Source organism: Meles meles, chromosome 7 (assembly GCF_922984935.1).
Source record: "Meles meles chromosome 7, mMelMel3.1 paternal haplotype, whole genome shotgun sequence".
Classification (NCBI taxonomy): Eukaryota; Metazoa; Chordata; class Mammalia; order Carnivora; family Mustelidae; genus Meles; species Meles meles.
Window position 1 is genome coordinate 46196191 of NC_060072.1, and position 17778 is coordinate 46213968.

Genomic DNA, 17778 nt, shown 5'->3' on the forward strand with positions numbered 1-17778 from the left:
GCTCATTCCCTCCACTCTTCATGAAGCCTTCACAGAAGAGCAATCACCTCTCCTGTGTCCCTGGCTTCTGCCAGATCCTCACCTTCACCCTGCCTGCATCCAAGCTGTCCCGCTGTTAGGCAGTATAGCACTCCTGTGTTTAATCTCGGGCATACAGCTGGGTTCAAAACTCCAGATTTTAGCGATAGGCTTGATACAGACCAGTGCTGGTCGTCTGGGCGAGGATCTTGCTACTTTGTGGCCAGTACTGGCTTCTTCCAGAAATCAGTTGTGTGACTGTGCAGCAGTTCAGAGTTTATGGTAAAGCAGAGCTAAAAGCTAGCACCAAAGTTTGCTGCCCTCACCCTGTCCCTTTGTTCCTGTACTAGGGAGTGGGGCAGGTCAATGGCACCAGCGGGTCTTTTGTCCCCACACTGCCACTCCCAAATGCACACCAAGCAGGGGAACTGCTTCTCCCCATGCAACCCAGGGGATCATAAGACCATGCTGCCAGCTCCCAGGTCTCCACCCTCCTTCCCCACTGGAGCACCGCTAAACCCACCAGGCATGACCCTGGCGATGGTGTAGACCACCGAACTTCAGACTCTGTTCCACTGTTTATAAAAACTTGTGGTATTCATTCCCTTTCCCAGTCAATGGTTTCGAGGAGTTTTTCTTGTGCAGTTCCTTGCATACTCTTTCTCTCTCTCTCTCTCTCTCTCACTCCTCTCTCCGTGATTAGGGCTCCCTCCCATTTGCCCCATCTACAGCTCTTATCTCCCCCAAATCAACTTTCTGCAGCTCCTACCTTCCATGATGTGGCAGTTTTTTCAGTCCCTAGTTGTGCAGTTTTGCTCTCACTTCTCAGATCAATTTCCTGGGTGTTCAAAATGATTTGATACTTATCCAGCTGTTTTCAAGGGATGAGGCAAGCCTAGGGTCTCCTTACTGCTCCACCTTCTTAACTCCTCCACCTTACATATATTCTTATTTATGCAGTTATATAATGCATCATAATTAAATGTTCTAGAGCTTGTCTTCTTACTATTTCATAAGCCCCCTGACATTAGAGACTTGTTTCTTATTTTTGTATGCCCAGTGCCTACTATAGTGCCTGGCACATTATAGGCATTTAAAAATATTTTGTTAAATCAATGAATACTTGAAAGCCATTTACTGATAATGACTATACTATTTGTTGTCACTTCTATGCAAACAAACAGAAAAACCTCTCAAAGGCACAGATTTTATGAGCTACATTATTTATTAAAATTGAATAGAAAGGAGGTGAAGCGTGGCTGAAACTCAACGATTCTTCTCTTTCCCAATGGAATCCCTTAGGATGCTCTGTGGAAAAAAGAAATTAATGAGATTTGTCTTCTTTATGTCCCCATGATACTCCCCTAGTGTGGTTTTCACTAAAAACAAAACAAAACAAAAAACAAACAACAAAAAAACTTCCAGTGAACTATGAACTTGGCAGCATTAATAACACTTTTACTGCTTCCACCCTCATGTGTGTTCTCTGCATTTAGGAGTAAAGACACTTTTATCAACCATTTTCGGATGCTGTATCTGTTAAGTTCAAGAACATCAGGGACTGCTACAAAGAATCAGTTGGATTAAGTTAAGGCTAGATCTTTCTGCTACTCTGGGATTCCTCTTCCCTAATTATGAACAACTAAAAAAGGAGCGGGGCGGGCCGGGGGGATGAAACAAATGGACATAGGAAGCACAGGGCTGTGATCTTTGAGCAAAGGAGAAACAAACTAGGTAAGCAGTAAAATTGCCCTGGCTTTCTGTGGACCATTTTTTGGTCACAATGCAGGAAGATCTCATTAAGATGAGAAGATAATGATTAAAGTTCAGGGGTGCCAAGACAGCTAACATTGGTGGGACAGGGAAGAGGAGGGAAAGATGCTAGAAAAAGAACTCCAGAAATTTGCATAGGTGTCCTTCCTTTGAAGCTTTTGATCTGAGGTGTGAAGGGCGAAACTCCATGAGGCCAGGCAAACATCAGCTGCTGAGGAAGGAACATTTACAGAGGGGCTGTAATGCAGAAAATTCCTAAAACACAAACTAGTCTTGAAATTATTCTAGTGCCCATCCGACTGAAAGCAGAGATCTCGTTGAATAAATGGGTCATTCAGCAGAGATCTCAGAGGTCCCACCTTAGTGGTAGAGCTGAACTGGTTCTAGAAGAAAGACTACCTATACACACATGCACCTAAAACACTTCAAATCAAACCTCGAAAAGATGAATTTGATCCAAAAGTAAGTTAACTACCTGCCAGAACACAGTTCAATACTGTACAACATTTAAAAGGAATATTACCAATAAAGTTCAAAAGGCAGAAATCAGAGTTAAGGCTAGAACTTCTGAGACAGAGAACTGGAGAGTAGGGCATTGCCCAGAGAAACTTCCAGAAAACTGTGGAGGAGTCCCTCAAATATATGACTAAGAATCAATATACATATAAGTGAGAGGAATCTTGGAAATAGCCACTGGAAAGGAGTAAGGAGACAATTCCTGGAGTTTCCACAGGATAGGGAATAGTTTATGTTCCCACCAGTCATGGTAGAGAGACTTCATTCTACACAGGGCATTGGGTACAGCCCTCAGAAGAGCCAGGACTTAGTAGGGATAAAAAGCACAGAGTAAAGTCTTTGCTGGACCTGATCTACCATAATAAATTTTAATAATAAGCCTGAAATGGATCAAGGTGATCCTCAAGTAGATTTAACAAAATCAGTACTCTCTCTCTCTTTTTTAAAAGATTTTATTTGTTCATTTGACACAGAGAGAGAAAACACAAAGTAGGAGGAGCAGCAAGCAGAGGGAGAGGGCGAATCAGGCTTCTCTCTGAGCTAGGAGCCAGATGCCGGGCTCGATCCCAGGACCCTGGGATATGACCTGAGCTAAAGGCAGATGCTTAACCAACTGAGCCACCCAGGCACCCGCACAATCAATACTCTTCAAAAGGATAACCCTGTTAGTGGGAATGCAAAATGGTACAACCACTATGGAAAACAGTATGCAGTTTCCTCAAAAAAATAATAAAAAATCATATGATCCAGCAATTCCACTCATAGGTACGTATCCAAACTAATTCAAGGCCAAATCTCAGAGATATTTGTACACCTGTGTTCATTGAATAATATTATTCACAATAGCCAAGAAATGGAAGTAACTGGAGTATCCATTGACAAATTAATAATGAAAATGTAGTATACACACACACACACACACACACACACACTGGAATATTATGCAGCTTTAAGGAAAGGATATCCTGTCACATGCTACATACAGCATGGATGAACCCTGAAGACATTATGCTAAATAAACTAGTCACAAAAGGACAAATACCATATGATTCCACTCATATAAATCTTCTAAAGTAGTCAAAATCATAGAGACAAAGTAGGAAGGTGGTTGTTAAGGGTTACAGGAAGGGGGTGAAGGGAGGGAAAAAGTGTGTAGTTTCAGTTTTGCAAGGTGAAAGTTTCTAGAGATCTATTACAATATGAATATACTTAACACTACTGAACTGTACACTTAAAAATAGTTAAGATGGTAAATTTAATGTTATATGCCTTTTAACACACAAAATCTTTCCAGTTAATCTGTCACCTCTGTAGTATCATATATTCACATATGTATATGTATAAAAGTTTTTTCCCTATTCTAATCCATCAAATATTTGTCTTTTTATAGTATATTGATTTGACAGAATATTTGTAGTAAATGCTCAAAATGTAATAAGACAAATCTCACTGCACTGTACTTACTTCTCTCTCGTAATTTTCTTGACTGTTCTGTAGAATTTAATCTTCCACATAAATGTTAGTTATATTTTATCCAATTCTGTAATACATAATTTGGGTAACAACTAATTAATATATTACTGGAGCTCCTGGCTGGCTCAGTCCATACAACATGTGACTCTTGATCTTGGGATCATGAGTTCAAGCCCCACTTTGGGCATACAGCTTACTTTAAAAAAATTAGTAATTACTTTTGGGAGAAATTTTTTTTTGTAGTTTTATGGTTTTATTAACACAAATATGACATGCACAACAAGCTGTCTATTCATTTTCTTCGCTGCGTAGACTGGCATTGGGATTGGTGACTCTGATCTCCAGCTGGGCTGCTCTTTCCACAATAGCTTTGCGGTTCTCAGAGGAGACATTGTGAGCTATCTCTGCACGGTAGGATTTGTTGCACATCAGCAGCACTTCAAGGTCCTTGACATTGTGGACTAGGAACTTCCTGAAGCCAGTGGGCAACATGTGCTTTGTCTTCTTGTTGCTCCTGTAACCAATATTGGGCATCAAGATCTGGCCCTTGAATCTTCCACACACCCTATTGTCACTGCCTCTTGGCTTCCTCCATTTGCGCTTAATTTTGACATATTGGTCTGACTGGTGCTGGGTGAACTTCTTGGTCCTCTTTTTAACAATCTTGGGCTTCACCAAAGGTCTGAGGGCAGCCATGATGCCCAGTAACAGATGGCTGCCAGCTCTGCAGGCAGTGCAGAGGGAGAGAGGGGACCAAGAAATACTATTTTTAAGCTAACTTTTCATCTAAGAATCTAATGTGTCTTCCCATTTCTTCACGTCTAATGTTTTTTATATTATACCTATCAATAAAATTTTAGAGATTTTTCTTCATATATTTAATCAACTTATTCCTAAGCATTTTATAGTTTTTCTACTATTATGAATAAAATGTGGAATATTTTTCTCATTTTTTATTTCTAGGTGCTTGCTTTCAGAATATTGAAATCGAGAAACCTAATGAATTTAGTATATTGCTTTGATACATAGACACATTACTAATCTCTTATTAATTCTGTTAATATTTTATTGAATAACTGAGGCATATAATGTCATCAACAGAAAAAGAATATTTAAACTGCTCTTTTAAAATTTTTATCTTAAATAATAAATAGGGTGATTCTACGCCTAGTTTCTGATTTTAATTTAAATTGTTTACCTGGCTTGCCATTTAGAATACTAGCTGTGCTGTTTTTAGAGGGTTTTTTTTTCAAGATTTTATTTTTAAGTAATCTTCACCTTCATTGTGGGGGCTTGAACTCATAACCCTGAGATCAAGGGTCATATGCTCTACCAGCTGAGCCAGCAGGTGTCCTTTTCTTAAATAAATGGTCTCTGGTATATTTAGGTAGTTTCCTTCTATTTTCTATTATACTTTGAGTTTTTATTAAGATGGCTATTAATTTCATCAAATAACTTTTTGACATTTACTGATGTCAGTGTATGCTCTTAACTCTTTATTGTTACAGTAATAGATTATGTTGATAGATTTCCTGTTATTCAAACACCATTGCATTCCTGAAACAACAAATCTTGCTTGAACCTAATTTTTAATTTTTCAATATATGTACACATATATATGCATTCTATTTGCTAAATTTTGGATGAGAATTGTGTAACTATATCAGTAAGATAGGACTATAATTTTTGCCTTTATAAAAATATATATTTGGGGGGCATCTGGGTGACTCAGTTGGTTAAGTGTCTGCCTTTGGCTTGGGTCATGATCCCAGCGTCCTGGGATTGAGCCCCACATGGGGCTTCCTGTTCAGTGGGGAGTCTGCTTGTCCTCTCCCTTTGCCCCTCCCCTTGCTTATTCTCTCTCTCAAATAAATAAATAAATGTTTTTTAAAAAGTTTTAAAAATATATATTTTTTAAAATTTATTCTGATTTCTTAAAATAAATGAAGAAGCTTTCTAATTTAAACAATAACTTTCTTAAAAAGGAACAGAATTATCTGTTCTTTAAAAGTTGTGACTCCCATCTGGTACTGGAACCTTTTTCAAGTAATAAATTTAAAAAAAAAAATCATCTTTACTCTTATACTATATCTCTTATAAAGATGGCAATTTTATACAGAGTGCACATATTTGATTATTTATATTTTGCTAGAAAATTATCCATTTCATCAAAGGCTTTCAAAATTTGTTATTATAAAATTGCTTAGTTGTATTCTCAAAATTTTTTCTAATATCTGCTGAATATGTTGTATGTCTTCTTTCTCATGCCCACTTGTATCTATTTTGGCTTTCTTTTCACTTATCAGACCCATGAGTTTATCTATTTGTTATCCCTTCTTTAATATTTTTCTAGATGAGTCATGTGAATGATCTATTCTCTGAATTACTGCACATTTTCAAAGACTGTTCTTTCACTTGACAGGCTAATGTAAAGAATCTTGCCTTTTCTCATTCTAAAGATGCTATTTTACTGCCTTCAAGCTTCTAGAATTACCAGTAAGTCCAATGCGAATCTGGCTCTTTTTTTCTTTCTCAGTGATTTGTTCTTTCTAAAAGGTAGAAAATAGTATTTGCTCTTTAGTCTTAGAGTTCAGGAATTTTTATCAGATTGTGTATGTGTGTTTTCTCATCAATTCAGTCTACTCTGGATTCTGAGAGCCTTTTTAATATGCAAAATTAGGTCTTTTAGCTCTCATGAATACTTCTTGTCTGTCCAGAGTGCCCATTGTTTATATGTTAGGTCTCTTGCCTTTCTGTTCTGGTTGCTTGTTTTCCCTCTTGATTTCCTTGTCTGCTTTTATTTTGCTCTTTGAAGGCTCTTAAACTTTACCTTCTAGGCCACTATAGTGACCAATCTTTTTTCAATTTATCTACTATCTATATTTAGTTGGAGATTTCTATTTTTTATATTTCTAGTAATTATATTTCTAGTAATAATCTAGTAATTTTATATTTCTAGTAAAAATAAAAAAGTATTTTTTATATTTCTAGTAATTAATTTCTAGTAATTCTAGTAATTATATTCTGCACTTGAATTTCATTAAGTAGTTTTTAAAAAACCACATTGAGTTGTTTTCTTTGGGGTAAGAGATTATTTTCTATTTATGACTTTTTTCCTGGTCTTACCTATATAGGGTTCTTTTCTTTTTCCTTCCCCTTCCTCTTTCCTTTACTCTTCTCCTCCCTCCTCTTCCCCCTCCCCCTCTTCACCTCTCCTCTCCTCTCCTTTCTTTCATAAGCTCTATGCCCAATGTGGGGCTTGAACTCACAGCCCTGACATCAAGCTTTTCTTTTTCTTTTTTTTTTCTCATTAGGGATCATGTCTGGATTTTTGGAGAATTTGAAGTCTAACAAGCAGTTATTAAAGTTCACTGGCAATGCAGGAAGCAGGCAGGTTATCACCTGTCTTCTGATTCCAAAAATAGAGATCTTAAAGTAGATAAGAATGAAGACTTTGGAGCCAGATTGCCTCATTTCAAATACCAGCTCTGCTGTTTACTAGTGATGTGGCCTTGGGCAAAGTATTCAAACTCTATGTCTCAATTTCCTTATTAATGCAGTGGGAGAAATAATCAGAGCATTCTTGTGCGGTTATTGTGAGAATGATAAGAGTCTACTTTTGTGAAATACTTAGAGTCTACTTTTGTGAAATACTTGCCAGTTCCTGGGAAGCATATGGGCTATTTTTTTAAATTCCTTCTGAAAACACATGCATATGTGGTGGAACAAAAACTTTGAGCTTTCTAGCTTTCCCTCCCTATTGTTCCCAATTTGGGCTGAACATTTCAATCACTGAGAAGCCTTTAGAAATTCTCTTGCTGCACCCCAGACTAATTAGGTGAAATTTCTTAAAAGGGGAACAAAGCAGTGGGAGTTTTTAAAACTTCCCAAGGGATTCCACTCTGTAGCCAAGACTGAGAATCATTGCCTTAAACCCTATAGCAAAGAAAATTCACTGTGTGCCTATTGATCTACTCGTGTATTAGTCATGGTAGATATGAGTTTTTTTCAGACAGGTTCTTTTGCTCTTCAGAATGCAGATTTTAAAGAGAGGTCTATAGAGTGAGGCTAAATCTCATATTCAAGAAACTTTGGAAAAATGCTACAGTTATTTTCCATCAGACTAAGAAAGAACCCCAGATCTGACAAGGCAAGGCTCTTTGGGGATCCAGTCCCTGTCTGCTTGCTCCTCCAGCCTCCTCACATCATTTCCCCACTGCTCACAGGCTCCAGCCTAGCCAGCTACTTTTGTGTCAAACTCTTTCTATCTTGGGGCTTTTCTACTGGTTATTTTTTGTTCCAGGAATGCTCTCTACTCCCTACCCTTTCTTTACCTGGCCATTGCTTAATGTCACTCACTCAGAAAAATATTCCTTGAGCTCCCAATAAAATCAGTCCCTCAGGGCTCACTATTCACCTAGTTTCTTTCACAGAACCTACCAAAATGTGTAATTATTTGCTTGTGTGATTATTGGCATAATGCCTAACTCCTAGCTAGACTATAAGCTTTATGTTTATTTTGTTCTACTTATCTTAATGCCTTATGGCTAATACTGTGCAATGTACCCAAGAGCTCATGAATAAATACTTAATAAGTCAATAAATGAAAAGTGTTTGTTCTTAATTTTGATCAGTGATTAAAAGATGAAATTTATGGGCACCTAGGTGGCTCCATTGGAAGACTGTGTGACTCTTGATCTTGAGGTCATAATTTTGGGCCTGACATTGGGTTAGAGATTACTAAAAGAGAGAGAGAGAGAGGGAGAAAGATTGAAATTTAGTCCTGGAAGGGGTTTTTAATTGTCTATTTCAAATAGTTTGTGGTTTGAAGAAACTGATACTCAAGTATGTAAATTACTTGCCCAAAATCATTCAGCTAACTAGTGATGACTGGGACTCTGTCTCATTTCTTCCATTTCTAAGTCCAGTGAACTTTCCAGTACTAAGTGATTTGCTACAAAAACAAGAGGATCAAGAAAGTAATTTTTTTTTAAGATTTTATTTTATTTACTTGACACAGAGAGAGATCACAAGTAGGCAGAGAACAGGCAGAGAAAGAGGGGAAACAGGCTCCCTGCTGAGCAGAGAGCCCAATATGGGGCTCGATCCCAGGACCCTGAGATCATGACCTGAGCCGAAGGCAGAGGCTTAACCCACTGAGCCACCCAGGTGCCCTGAAAGTAATTTTTATATATGGAATGAATGAAGATTTAATGCACTCATCATTCAGAAAAACAATTTTTACTGAATAGTACAAAAAGATACTGAAAACTGAGTTTCAGTTTTCAAATGGAAGCAGAAGTGAATAAAGGCTTTGTTAATCATTGTGAAAGGTTGCTAATCCTTAGTCCAGATTAGATTACTATTTGGAATGTGCCCAGTTCCTCAGAAAAGTATGCCATCTACAAATAGTAAAGCAACCACTCATTAAATTCCTATACCATACTAAGTGATTTGCATGCATACAACCCAAATCTCTGCCACTTTGCCAAGTAGGTATTATTATTCACAGATGAGAAAACGAGGCTCATTATCACACAGTTCATAAATGCTTAACACTGAAACCACACCAGTGACTCCTGATTCTCATCTGACACATAGAGAGCTTGGAAGTCTTCACTTCCAACCTCACAACAAGAAAAAAGCTGAACAAATTGAAATCAACAATTCTTAGATTTAGCTGAGAAATGAAGTCCCAGGGCAAACTGCTTTCCTGAAAACTGAGAGACAAACAGAATCACAGTTTATAGGAGCAGAAGCCCAGGATCAAAAGCCTGCAGCTGGAGCCACTAATTAGCTGGAAATCTAGCTGGAAATCTTTAAACTGTAACTAACAAATTGCTGGAAAACTCACTGCAGACTAGGCTGAGAGTTAGAAATTCCTAAGGGGCCCAGGATTAGGGGGGCCCGTACACTTTCCTGAATTTCACCTCTAAGAGCTATACCTAGTTTTCACTGTAAAGACGAAAGAAAAATCCCTCCAGGGGGAGGGGTAAAGTAATCATTTTAATTTTTTAATTTTTTATTTTTTTAAGATTTTTAAATTTATTTGACACAGAGAGAGAGAGAGAGAGAGAGAGACAGCACAAGCAGGCAGAGGGAGAGGGAGAAGCAGGCGCTCTGCTGAGCAGGTAGCTCGGCCTATGGCTCGATCCCAGGACCTTGGGTTCGTGACCTGAGCTGAAGGCAGCCACTCAACCAACTGAGGCACCCAGGTGCCCCAAAAGTATTTATTTATTTTTTAAAAGATTTTATTTATTTATTTGACAGAGAGAGAGATCACAAGTAGGCAGAGAGGCAGGCAGAGAGAGGGGAGGAAGCAGGCCCCCCGCGGAGCAGAGAGCCCGATGCGGGGGCTCGACCCTAGGACCCTGAGATCATGACCTGAGCCGAAGGCAGCGGCTTAATCCACTGAGCCACCCAGGTGCCCCCCAAAAGTATTTATTTTTAAAGTGCTAAAGAGCTCTCAGTTATCCTTAACAAAGTTCTCCCTCAAGGAAAACTGCTTTACCAGAGCCTAACTGATTGGCGTTTAACCAAAGCCTAAACCTAGGGAAAGGAAAGGAAGGGAAATACCCAACTCCAGCCTCCTCTAGCCTTTGACATGGAGGAAAAGGGAATACCTAACTCAGGCTCACTAAAAGACTGAGACTTAATTTTAGGATTATAGAACACTTCTCCTCCCACAGTTGGCCACCCCATCAATAGGGCTCCTGCATAATAACAGGAGATTAAAGCTAAAAGAACTACAAATTTCAGACTCTATTCTTACATTCCTCTTCTAGTAATACCCAAAGACAATAGGGGAGACAAAAACAAGGACCCTAGAGGAAATTTTAGCCTCTGACACCACAGCAAAGCAAACATTAAACAGCGCAACTCCTTGCAGGTAATCATAAAACCTCATACTAAGGCCTACACCTGGGATATCATGTCCAGCTTCCAACAAAAAATTGCAAGGCATGCTAACAGGCAAAAACCAGTCTTAAGAGACAAAGCAAGCATCAGAACCAGATTCAGATATGGTAAAGATTTTGGAATTATGAGACAAGGAAGTTAAAATAATTAATATACTAAGAGCTCTAAAGAAAAAAGTGGACAATATGGAAAAACAGATGAATAATGTAAGCAGACAGATGGCTATCCTAAGAAAGAATCAGAAGGCAATGCTAGATATAAACAGAAATGAAGAATGCTTTTGATGTTCTCATCAGTTGCTGAAGGAAGAATTAGTGAGCTTGAAGGTATGTGAGGCAAAGACTGATAGAACTGCAAGGAGAAACAGATATATCCACTCTTAGAGTTTGAGACTTCAGTACCTATGAGTAATTGACAGATGTGACAAGTGAAAAATTAGTAAGGATAGAGCAGAACTGAAGAGCACCATCAATGAACTGAATATGATTAACATTTATAGAATACTTCATCCAACAAAAGTTAAATACACATTCTTCTCAAGTTCACATGAAACATTCACCAAGATAGACCACATTCTGGGTCATAAAACACACCTTAGCAAATTTAAAAGAGTAAATGTCATCATACAAAGTTTGCCCTTAGACCACAATTAATTAAACTAGAAGTCAATAACGAAGATAGCTGGAAAATCCCAACATATTTGGAGATTAAACGATACACTTCTAAATTGTACATGGGTCAAAAAATAAGTCTCAACAGGAATTAGAAAATATTTTAAGGGGCGCCTGGCTGGCTCAGTTGGTAGAACATGCAACTCTGCATCTCAGGGTCATGATTTCAAGCCCCACATTGGGAATCGAACTTATTTCATAAGAAAAAATAATATTTTAAAAGGTGTTTTATAATAAGTAAAAATTAAAATACAACCTATCCAACGTTGTGGCTTGCAGTCAAAGTAGTGGTTAGACGGAAATTTATAGCATTGAAATGCATTTTATCTTATTTATTTTTAAAGATTTTATTTTTTTTATTTTTTTTTTTAAGATTTTATTTATTTGGGCGCCTGGGTGGCTCAGCGGGTTAAAGCCTCTGCCTTCAGCTCAGGTCATGATCCCAGGGTCCTGGGATCGAGCCCCGCATCGGGCTCTCTGCTTAGCGGGGAGCCTGCTTCCTCCTCTCTCTCTCTCTGCCTGCCTCTCTGCCTACTTGTAATCTCTATCTGTCAAATAAATAAATCTTAAAAAAAAAAAGATTTTATTTATTTGACAAACAGAAATCACAAGTAGGCAGAGAGGCAGGCAGAGAGAGAGAGGGAAGCAGGCTCCCTGCTGAGCAGAGACCCTGATGCGGGGCTCGATCCCAGGACCCTGGGATCATGACCTGAGCCGAAGGCAGAGGCTTTAACCCACTGAGCCACCCAGACGCCCCAAAGATTTTATTTATTTTGACAGAGAGAGAGGAAAAGCAGGGGGAGTGGGAGAGGGAGAAGCAGGCTCCCCACTGAACAGGGAGCCCATGCAGGTTCCATTCATATGGGCGCCCTTTTCATAACCTAATTGCCTCCCTAAATCCCTATCTCCTAATGTCATCACCTTGGGGATTACGATTTTAAGATGTGAATTTTAACAAGATATCAACCAGTATCAGTAAAAATTCAATTTAACAACAGTCTCAATTCAGCACTTAGAATAACCAAGCCTGGATTTAAAAAACAAAAGCAGGGCCACCTGGGTGGCTCAGTAGGTTAAAGCCTCTGCTTTCGGCTCAGGTCATGATCTCAGGGTCCTGGGATCAAGCCCCACTTCAGGCCCTCTGCTCAGCGGGGAGTCTGCTTCTCTTCCTCTCTCTCTCTCTCTGCCTGCCTCTCTGCCTACTGGTGATCTGTCAAATAAATAAATAAAATATTAAAAAAAAAAAAAGTGGGGGCGCCTGGGTGGCTCAGTCAGTTAAGTATCTGCCTACGATGGCTCAGGTCGTGATCTCAGTGTCCTGGGATCAAGCCTCATATCAGGCTCCCTGCTCAGAAGGGAGTCTTCAAAAAAAAAAAATAAAAAAATAAAAAAATAAAAAAAATAAAAAAAAAAAGAAGGGAGTCTTCTTCTCCCTCTCCCTCTGCCCCTTCTCCTGTTCATGTTCTCTCCATCTCAAATAAATAAATAAAATAAACAAAACAAAAACAAAAGCAAAAAAATAAATAAATAAATAAATAAATAATTCAAATTTGACCTAGTCTCCCCACCCACCCTCAGCTTGAACCTGCTTTAGGCTGGAAGCCTGCAGTGGGAAAGAGGAACACAGTTCTCTATTCTCTCAGTTCATTGACCTACTCTCCCTCTAGTTTCTGAGAACAAGAGAAATGTCAAGGGGTTTTGGGAGTTTTTATATAAGGTTATAGGAAGTTGATTCAAGGGGCAACAGAAGGCAAAAATAAAAATACTTTAAAAAAAATCACAGTAGGGGTGCCTGGGTGGCTCAGTGGGCTAAGCATTTGTCTTTGGCTTAGGTCATGATACTAGGGTCCTAGGATGGAGCCCTGCATCAGGCACCCTGCTCAACAGAGAGCCTGCTTCTCCCTCTCCCTCTGTCTGCTGCTCCCCATCTCCCTCTGTTTGTGCTGTCTCTTCTCTGTCAAATAAATAAATAAAATCTTCAGTAAAAATAATCACGGTAGACACATATTTGTTCATGATAGTCACACACATTTCTTTCCCCAATATTTATCAGAAGTGCCCGGTTCTTGTCCTATACATCTTTGATTCACCAACTTCAAAACATAGTACCTAAAGCATAGGAGCACCACACAAATATTTTTGGGTGACTGGAAGCTAAAACTCAGGTTTCCTTACCTCAAGATTAAACTCTCTCTCTCTCTTTTTAAAAAGATTTTGTTTATTTGACACAGAGAGAGAAAGAGAGAGAGCACAAGCAGAGGGAGTAGCAGAGGGAGAGGGAGAAGGAGGCTCCCCACTGAGCAAGGAGCCTGACGTGGGGCTCAATTCCAGGGACCTGCGATCATGACCTGAGCTGAAGGTAGATGCTTAACCAACTGAGCCACCCAGGTGCCCCTTAAGCCCTCTATAACACTACTTCACTGTTCAGGTGTGAGACAGGACATCATATAGTGAGAATCAAAACAGAATGTTATGCCTGGGACCAGACCCACTTAACAATCATGGTTTCTTCTGCACCAGGACACACAAAACGATTTAGATATTTTCTTTCCTTCCTAAAATATTAAATATACTAAAATAATAATCCTGTCTTTGAGAAGGATTATGAAACTTTTTCCCTTCTACATCTTTTTCTTTTTTTTAATTTTATGTAATGAATATATTACCTTAAAATTGAGAAAAAACGGTTATTTCAAAATATATTTCAATATATGCCAGGGTACAAGTTATGTAACTGACAGAGAAGCTGCTTGTTAATCACTGAGGAAACACACTTGAGAATGGTTAGTGTTTGGACACAATTTAGTGCCCTACTTTATGGAAAAAATGGAATTAATCTTGTTCAATAATATATTAGTCCACTATAAAGATCACCTTTAGGATCAAATTTTATTAGAATTGTAACTGAGTTATTATATGCAGCATTACACAGATTATCACAATAAAAATATGGGGACCTGGGGCGCCTGGGTGGCTCAGCGGGTTAAAGCCTCTGCCTTCAGCTCAGGTCATGATCCCAGGGTCCTGGGATTGAGCCCCGCATCGGGCTCTCTGCTTGGCTGGGAGCCTGCTTCCTCCTCTCTCTCTCTGCCTGCCTCTCTGCCTACTTGTAATCTCTATCTGTCAAATAAATAAATCTTAAAAAAAAAAAAAAATATGGGGACCTGTATCTACCACATCCAGTTCTAATGAGTTTATTCTCTGGTAACCCTATATGGTAACACCATTTATTTTTATTTTTATTTTAAGATGTATTTATTTGAGAGAGTAAGAGAGGGCATGCAAGCAGAGGGAGGGGCAGGAGAGGAAGACAAGCAGACTCCTCACTGATGCAGGGCTCAGTCCCAGGACCCTGAGATCATGACCTGAGTCGAAATTAAGAGTCCAATGCTTTTCGGGCTCTCTGCTGGGAGGGGAGCCTGCTTCCCCCTCTCTCTCTGCCTGCCACTCTGCCTACTTGTGATCTCTCTCTCTGTCAAATAAATGAATAAAAATCTTAAAAAAAAAAAAAAAAGAGTCCGATGCTTAACCACCTGAGCCACCCAGGTGCTGCTAATCCTATATGATATTGCTATTTAAAACATTGTAGCCTGATGAGATTAAGAGAAAATAATAGAATTCCTATCATTAGTCTAGCCCCACAAATGGACTTAAAAACTGTGTTTAGTCCTAAGGAAATGTTTAGAGCCCTTTCTACGTGTGCATTTCTAAGAACATGTACACTGTCTTAGCAATAGGGAGACCAGTAGTTTGAAGAAAAAGGTTAAGTATTAATATGCTGAATCAGTAAATGTTCATTGTGTAGGTAAATGTAGTTACAGCATAGAATGTGTATGGGGATACCTAATTCACCCTGAGAAGATTTTTTTTTTTTAAGATTTTATTTGACGGAGACACAGCAAGAGAGAAAACACAAGTAGGGGGAGTGGGAGAGGGAGAAGCAGGCTTCCCATTGAGCAAGGAGCTCCACTCGGGGCTTGATCCCAGGATCCTGGGATCATGACTTGAGCCTAAGGCAGACACCTGATGACTGAGCCACCCAGGCGTCCCTACCTGAGAAGATTCTTGGAGGAAGTGTAGTTAAGTTGTTAAGCCATTTGAAATGTCAATAAGGGAAGAGAGGACAGGGTATGCAAAGGTCGGGAGGCATTCATGTTAGAAAACAATACACTCACTCATGTAAAATGGTGTACATATTTTTTAGTTTCAAGTCTGGGCAATGGGCTGAGAATATTCCTTAAGGTTCTTTGTTCTAGAATTCTATGACAACGTGTTGAGAATTTTGCCAAGGCGTTTGTCATGTATAATTTCAAATGCAAACAGCTAAGATCAGAATTGGAAAAAAATGCAAAAAAAACCCACAAAAAACCACACTCAAAATACACCATTCAGGTAGAGATTTGTGATACTTGTATTAATTTTTGCAACAATCCAAAAGTGCAAAGAATTAAAGTATTGCTTTGAGTATCCACTGTTACTTTTCATTACGTTATATTCAATTCACATTTTATTCTTTTTTTTGTAAAAAGATTTTATTTGAGAGAGAGAGCGAGCATGCAAAGGCAGAAGGAGCAGCAGGCAGAGGGAGAAGGAGAAGCAGGCTCCCCGGTAAGCAGAGAGCCAGATGTGGACTTAATCCCAGGACCCTGGGATCACGACCTGGACTGAAAGCAGACGCTTAACCGACTGAGTCAGCCAGGAGCCCCTAAAGTTAAAGCTTTACCACTTGGATTACACTGGTGCTTCAGGCTTCAAGATAGGGAATCTCAAACAAACAAATAAAAACAAAGTTGTGTTTCTTTTTTTTAAAAAGATTTTATTCATTTACTTAAGAGAGAGTACACAAGCAGGGGAGGGACATAAGGAGAGGGAGAAACAGGCTCCCCACCAAACAGTAAGCCTGATGAGGACTGAATCCGAGAACCCTGGGATCATGATCTGAGCTGAAGGCAGACACTTAACCGACTGAGCCACCCAGGCACCCCCATTTTATTCTTTTAATTGATTGCTAATAAGATAGTTTATAAAGAAAAGGAATACAATTTAAAACAATGATGGGGAAGGGTAGATGGGGAAGAGGAGTAATTTCCGGAGATTATTTTGTTTGAATATTTTGATTGGTAGAAGAAACACATTTGACTGTAGAAATTTTAGAAAGACCACATTAATATTTTGGTATATACCCTTCTAACCTTTTTTCCTTAATAGATTTTTCTGGAAGGTAGGCATCCAACTTAAAAACAGCAGAATGATGGTATTAATTATAACAAAATTTCTTGATTAAAAAGAACGTATTAAAACACACCCAAAACAGGGGTGCCTAGGTGGCTCAGTCAGTTCAGCATCTGCCTTCAGCTCACATCATGATCCCAGGGTCTGGGATTAAGCCCCACATCTGGCTCCTTGCTCAGTGGGGAGCCTCCTTCTCCCTCTCCCTCTGCTTGCCCCTCCCCCTGCTTGTGTGCTCTGTCAAATAAATAAAATCTTAAAAAAAGATTTAAAAATACATCCAAACAATTATGTGTAGAAAATATCTCAAATTTCTAACAGTAGTTATTCTGGGGAAGATAGAAGGTTTGGTTTATTGAGGGGGTTGTGGAGGCAAAAGGGTATTTTAGCTTTATCTCTAATATTCTAATATTTAAAAAATAGATTCAGTGTAGGGTACCTGTGTGGGTCACTTGGTTAAGTGCCTGATTTTGGCTCAGGTTATGATCTCTGAGTCCTGGGATGGAGCCATGTCTGGCTCCCCACTGTGAAGGGAGTCTGCTTCTCCCTTTCCCATTCCCTCCACCCTCCCCCACTTGCGCACTGATGCACTCTCTCTCAAATAAAAATTTAAAAAATCTTTAAAAAGTAAAAGAATAGATTCAGTGTGTTACATAAGTAATTAAAAATTAATTTAAAAAGAAAAGAAAAGGAAATAAAGCCAAATAAATTGGCTCAGTCAATGGAGCATGGGACTCTTGATTTTTTTTTTTTTTAATTATTTATTTGACAGAGAGAGATCACAAGTAAGCAGAGAGGCAGGCAGAGAGAGAGAGAGAGAAGGAAGCAGGCTCGTTGCTGAGCAGAGAGCCCGATGCGGGACTCAATCCCAGGACCCTGAGATCATGACCTGAGCCAAAGGCAGCGGCTTAACCCACTGAGCCACCCAGGCGCCCCGGGACTCTTGATTTTGCAGTCGTGAGTGCAAGCCCAACAATGGAAGTAGAGATGCCTTAAAAAAACAAAAAACGCAAAAAACAAAAAGGAAAAAAAAAGCCCCAAACATAAAAGGGTTACCACATGTATAAAATTTTGAAGGGAGTGATGAATGACAGTTAACATGTCTAGTCTTGGCAGAGAAAACAATTTTAGGAGCCTTGCCCTTACTATCATTTCCTGACTCATTAGTTCTGGAACCATT

At 39.1% G+C, this 17778-nt stretch overlaps 2 protein-coding genes across 2 annotated transcripts in view; both read right to left on the reverse strand.

Moving 5' to 3' along the window:
- Window positions 1–1260: 1260 nt before the first annotated feature.
- Window positions 1261–17778, reverse strand: part of TMEM19 (transmembrane protein 19) — a 39564-nt gene continuing 23046 nt past the window's right edge. The window contains exon 8 of the mRNA XM_046012684.1: window positions 1261–1326. Coding sequence (XP_045868640.1) covers window positions 1317–1326 — 10 coding nt within the window. The 3' untranslated portion in view covers window positions 1261–1316. The remainder of the gene's footprint in view (window positions 1327–17778) is intronic.
- On the reverse strand, window positions 4032–4499 carry LOC123946863 (60S ribosomal protein L32-like). Its single transcript, XM_046012687.1, has one exon. It carries the CDS (start codon window positions 4474–4476, stop codon window positions 4069–4071), a length of 408 nt encoding a protein of 135 aa, XP_045868643.1. The 5' UTR covers window positions 4477–4499; the 3' UTR covers window positions 4032–4068.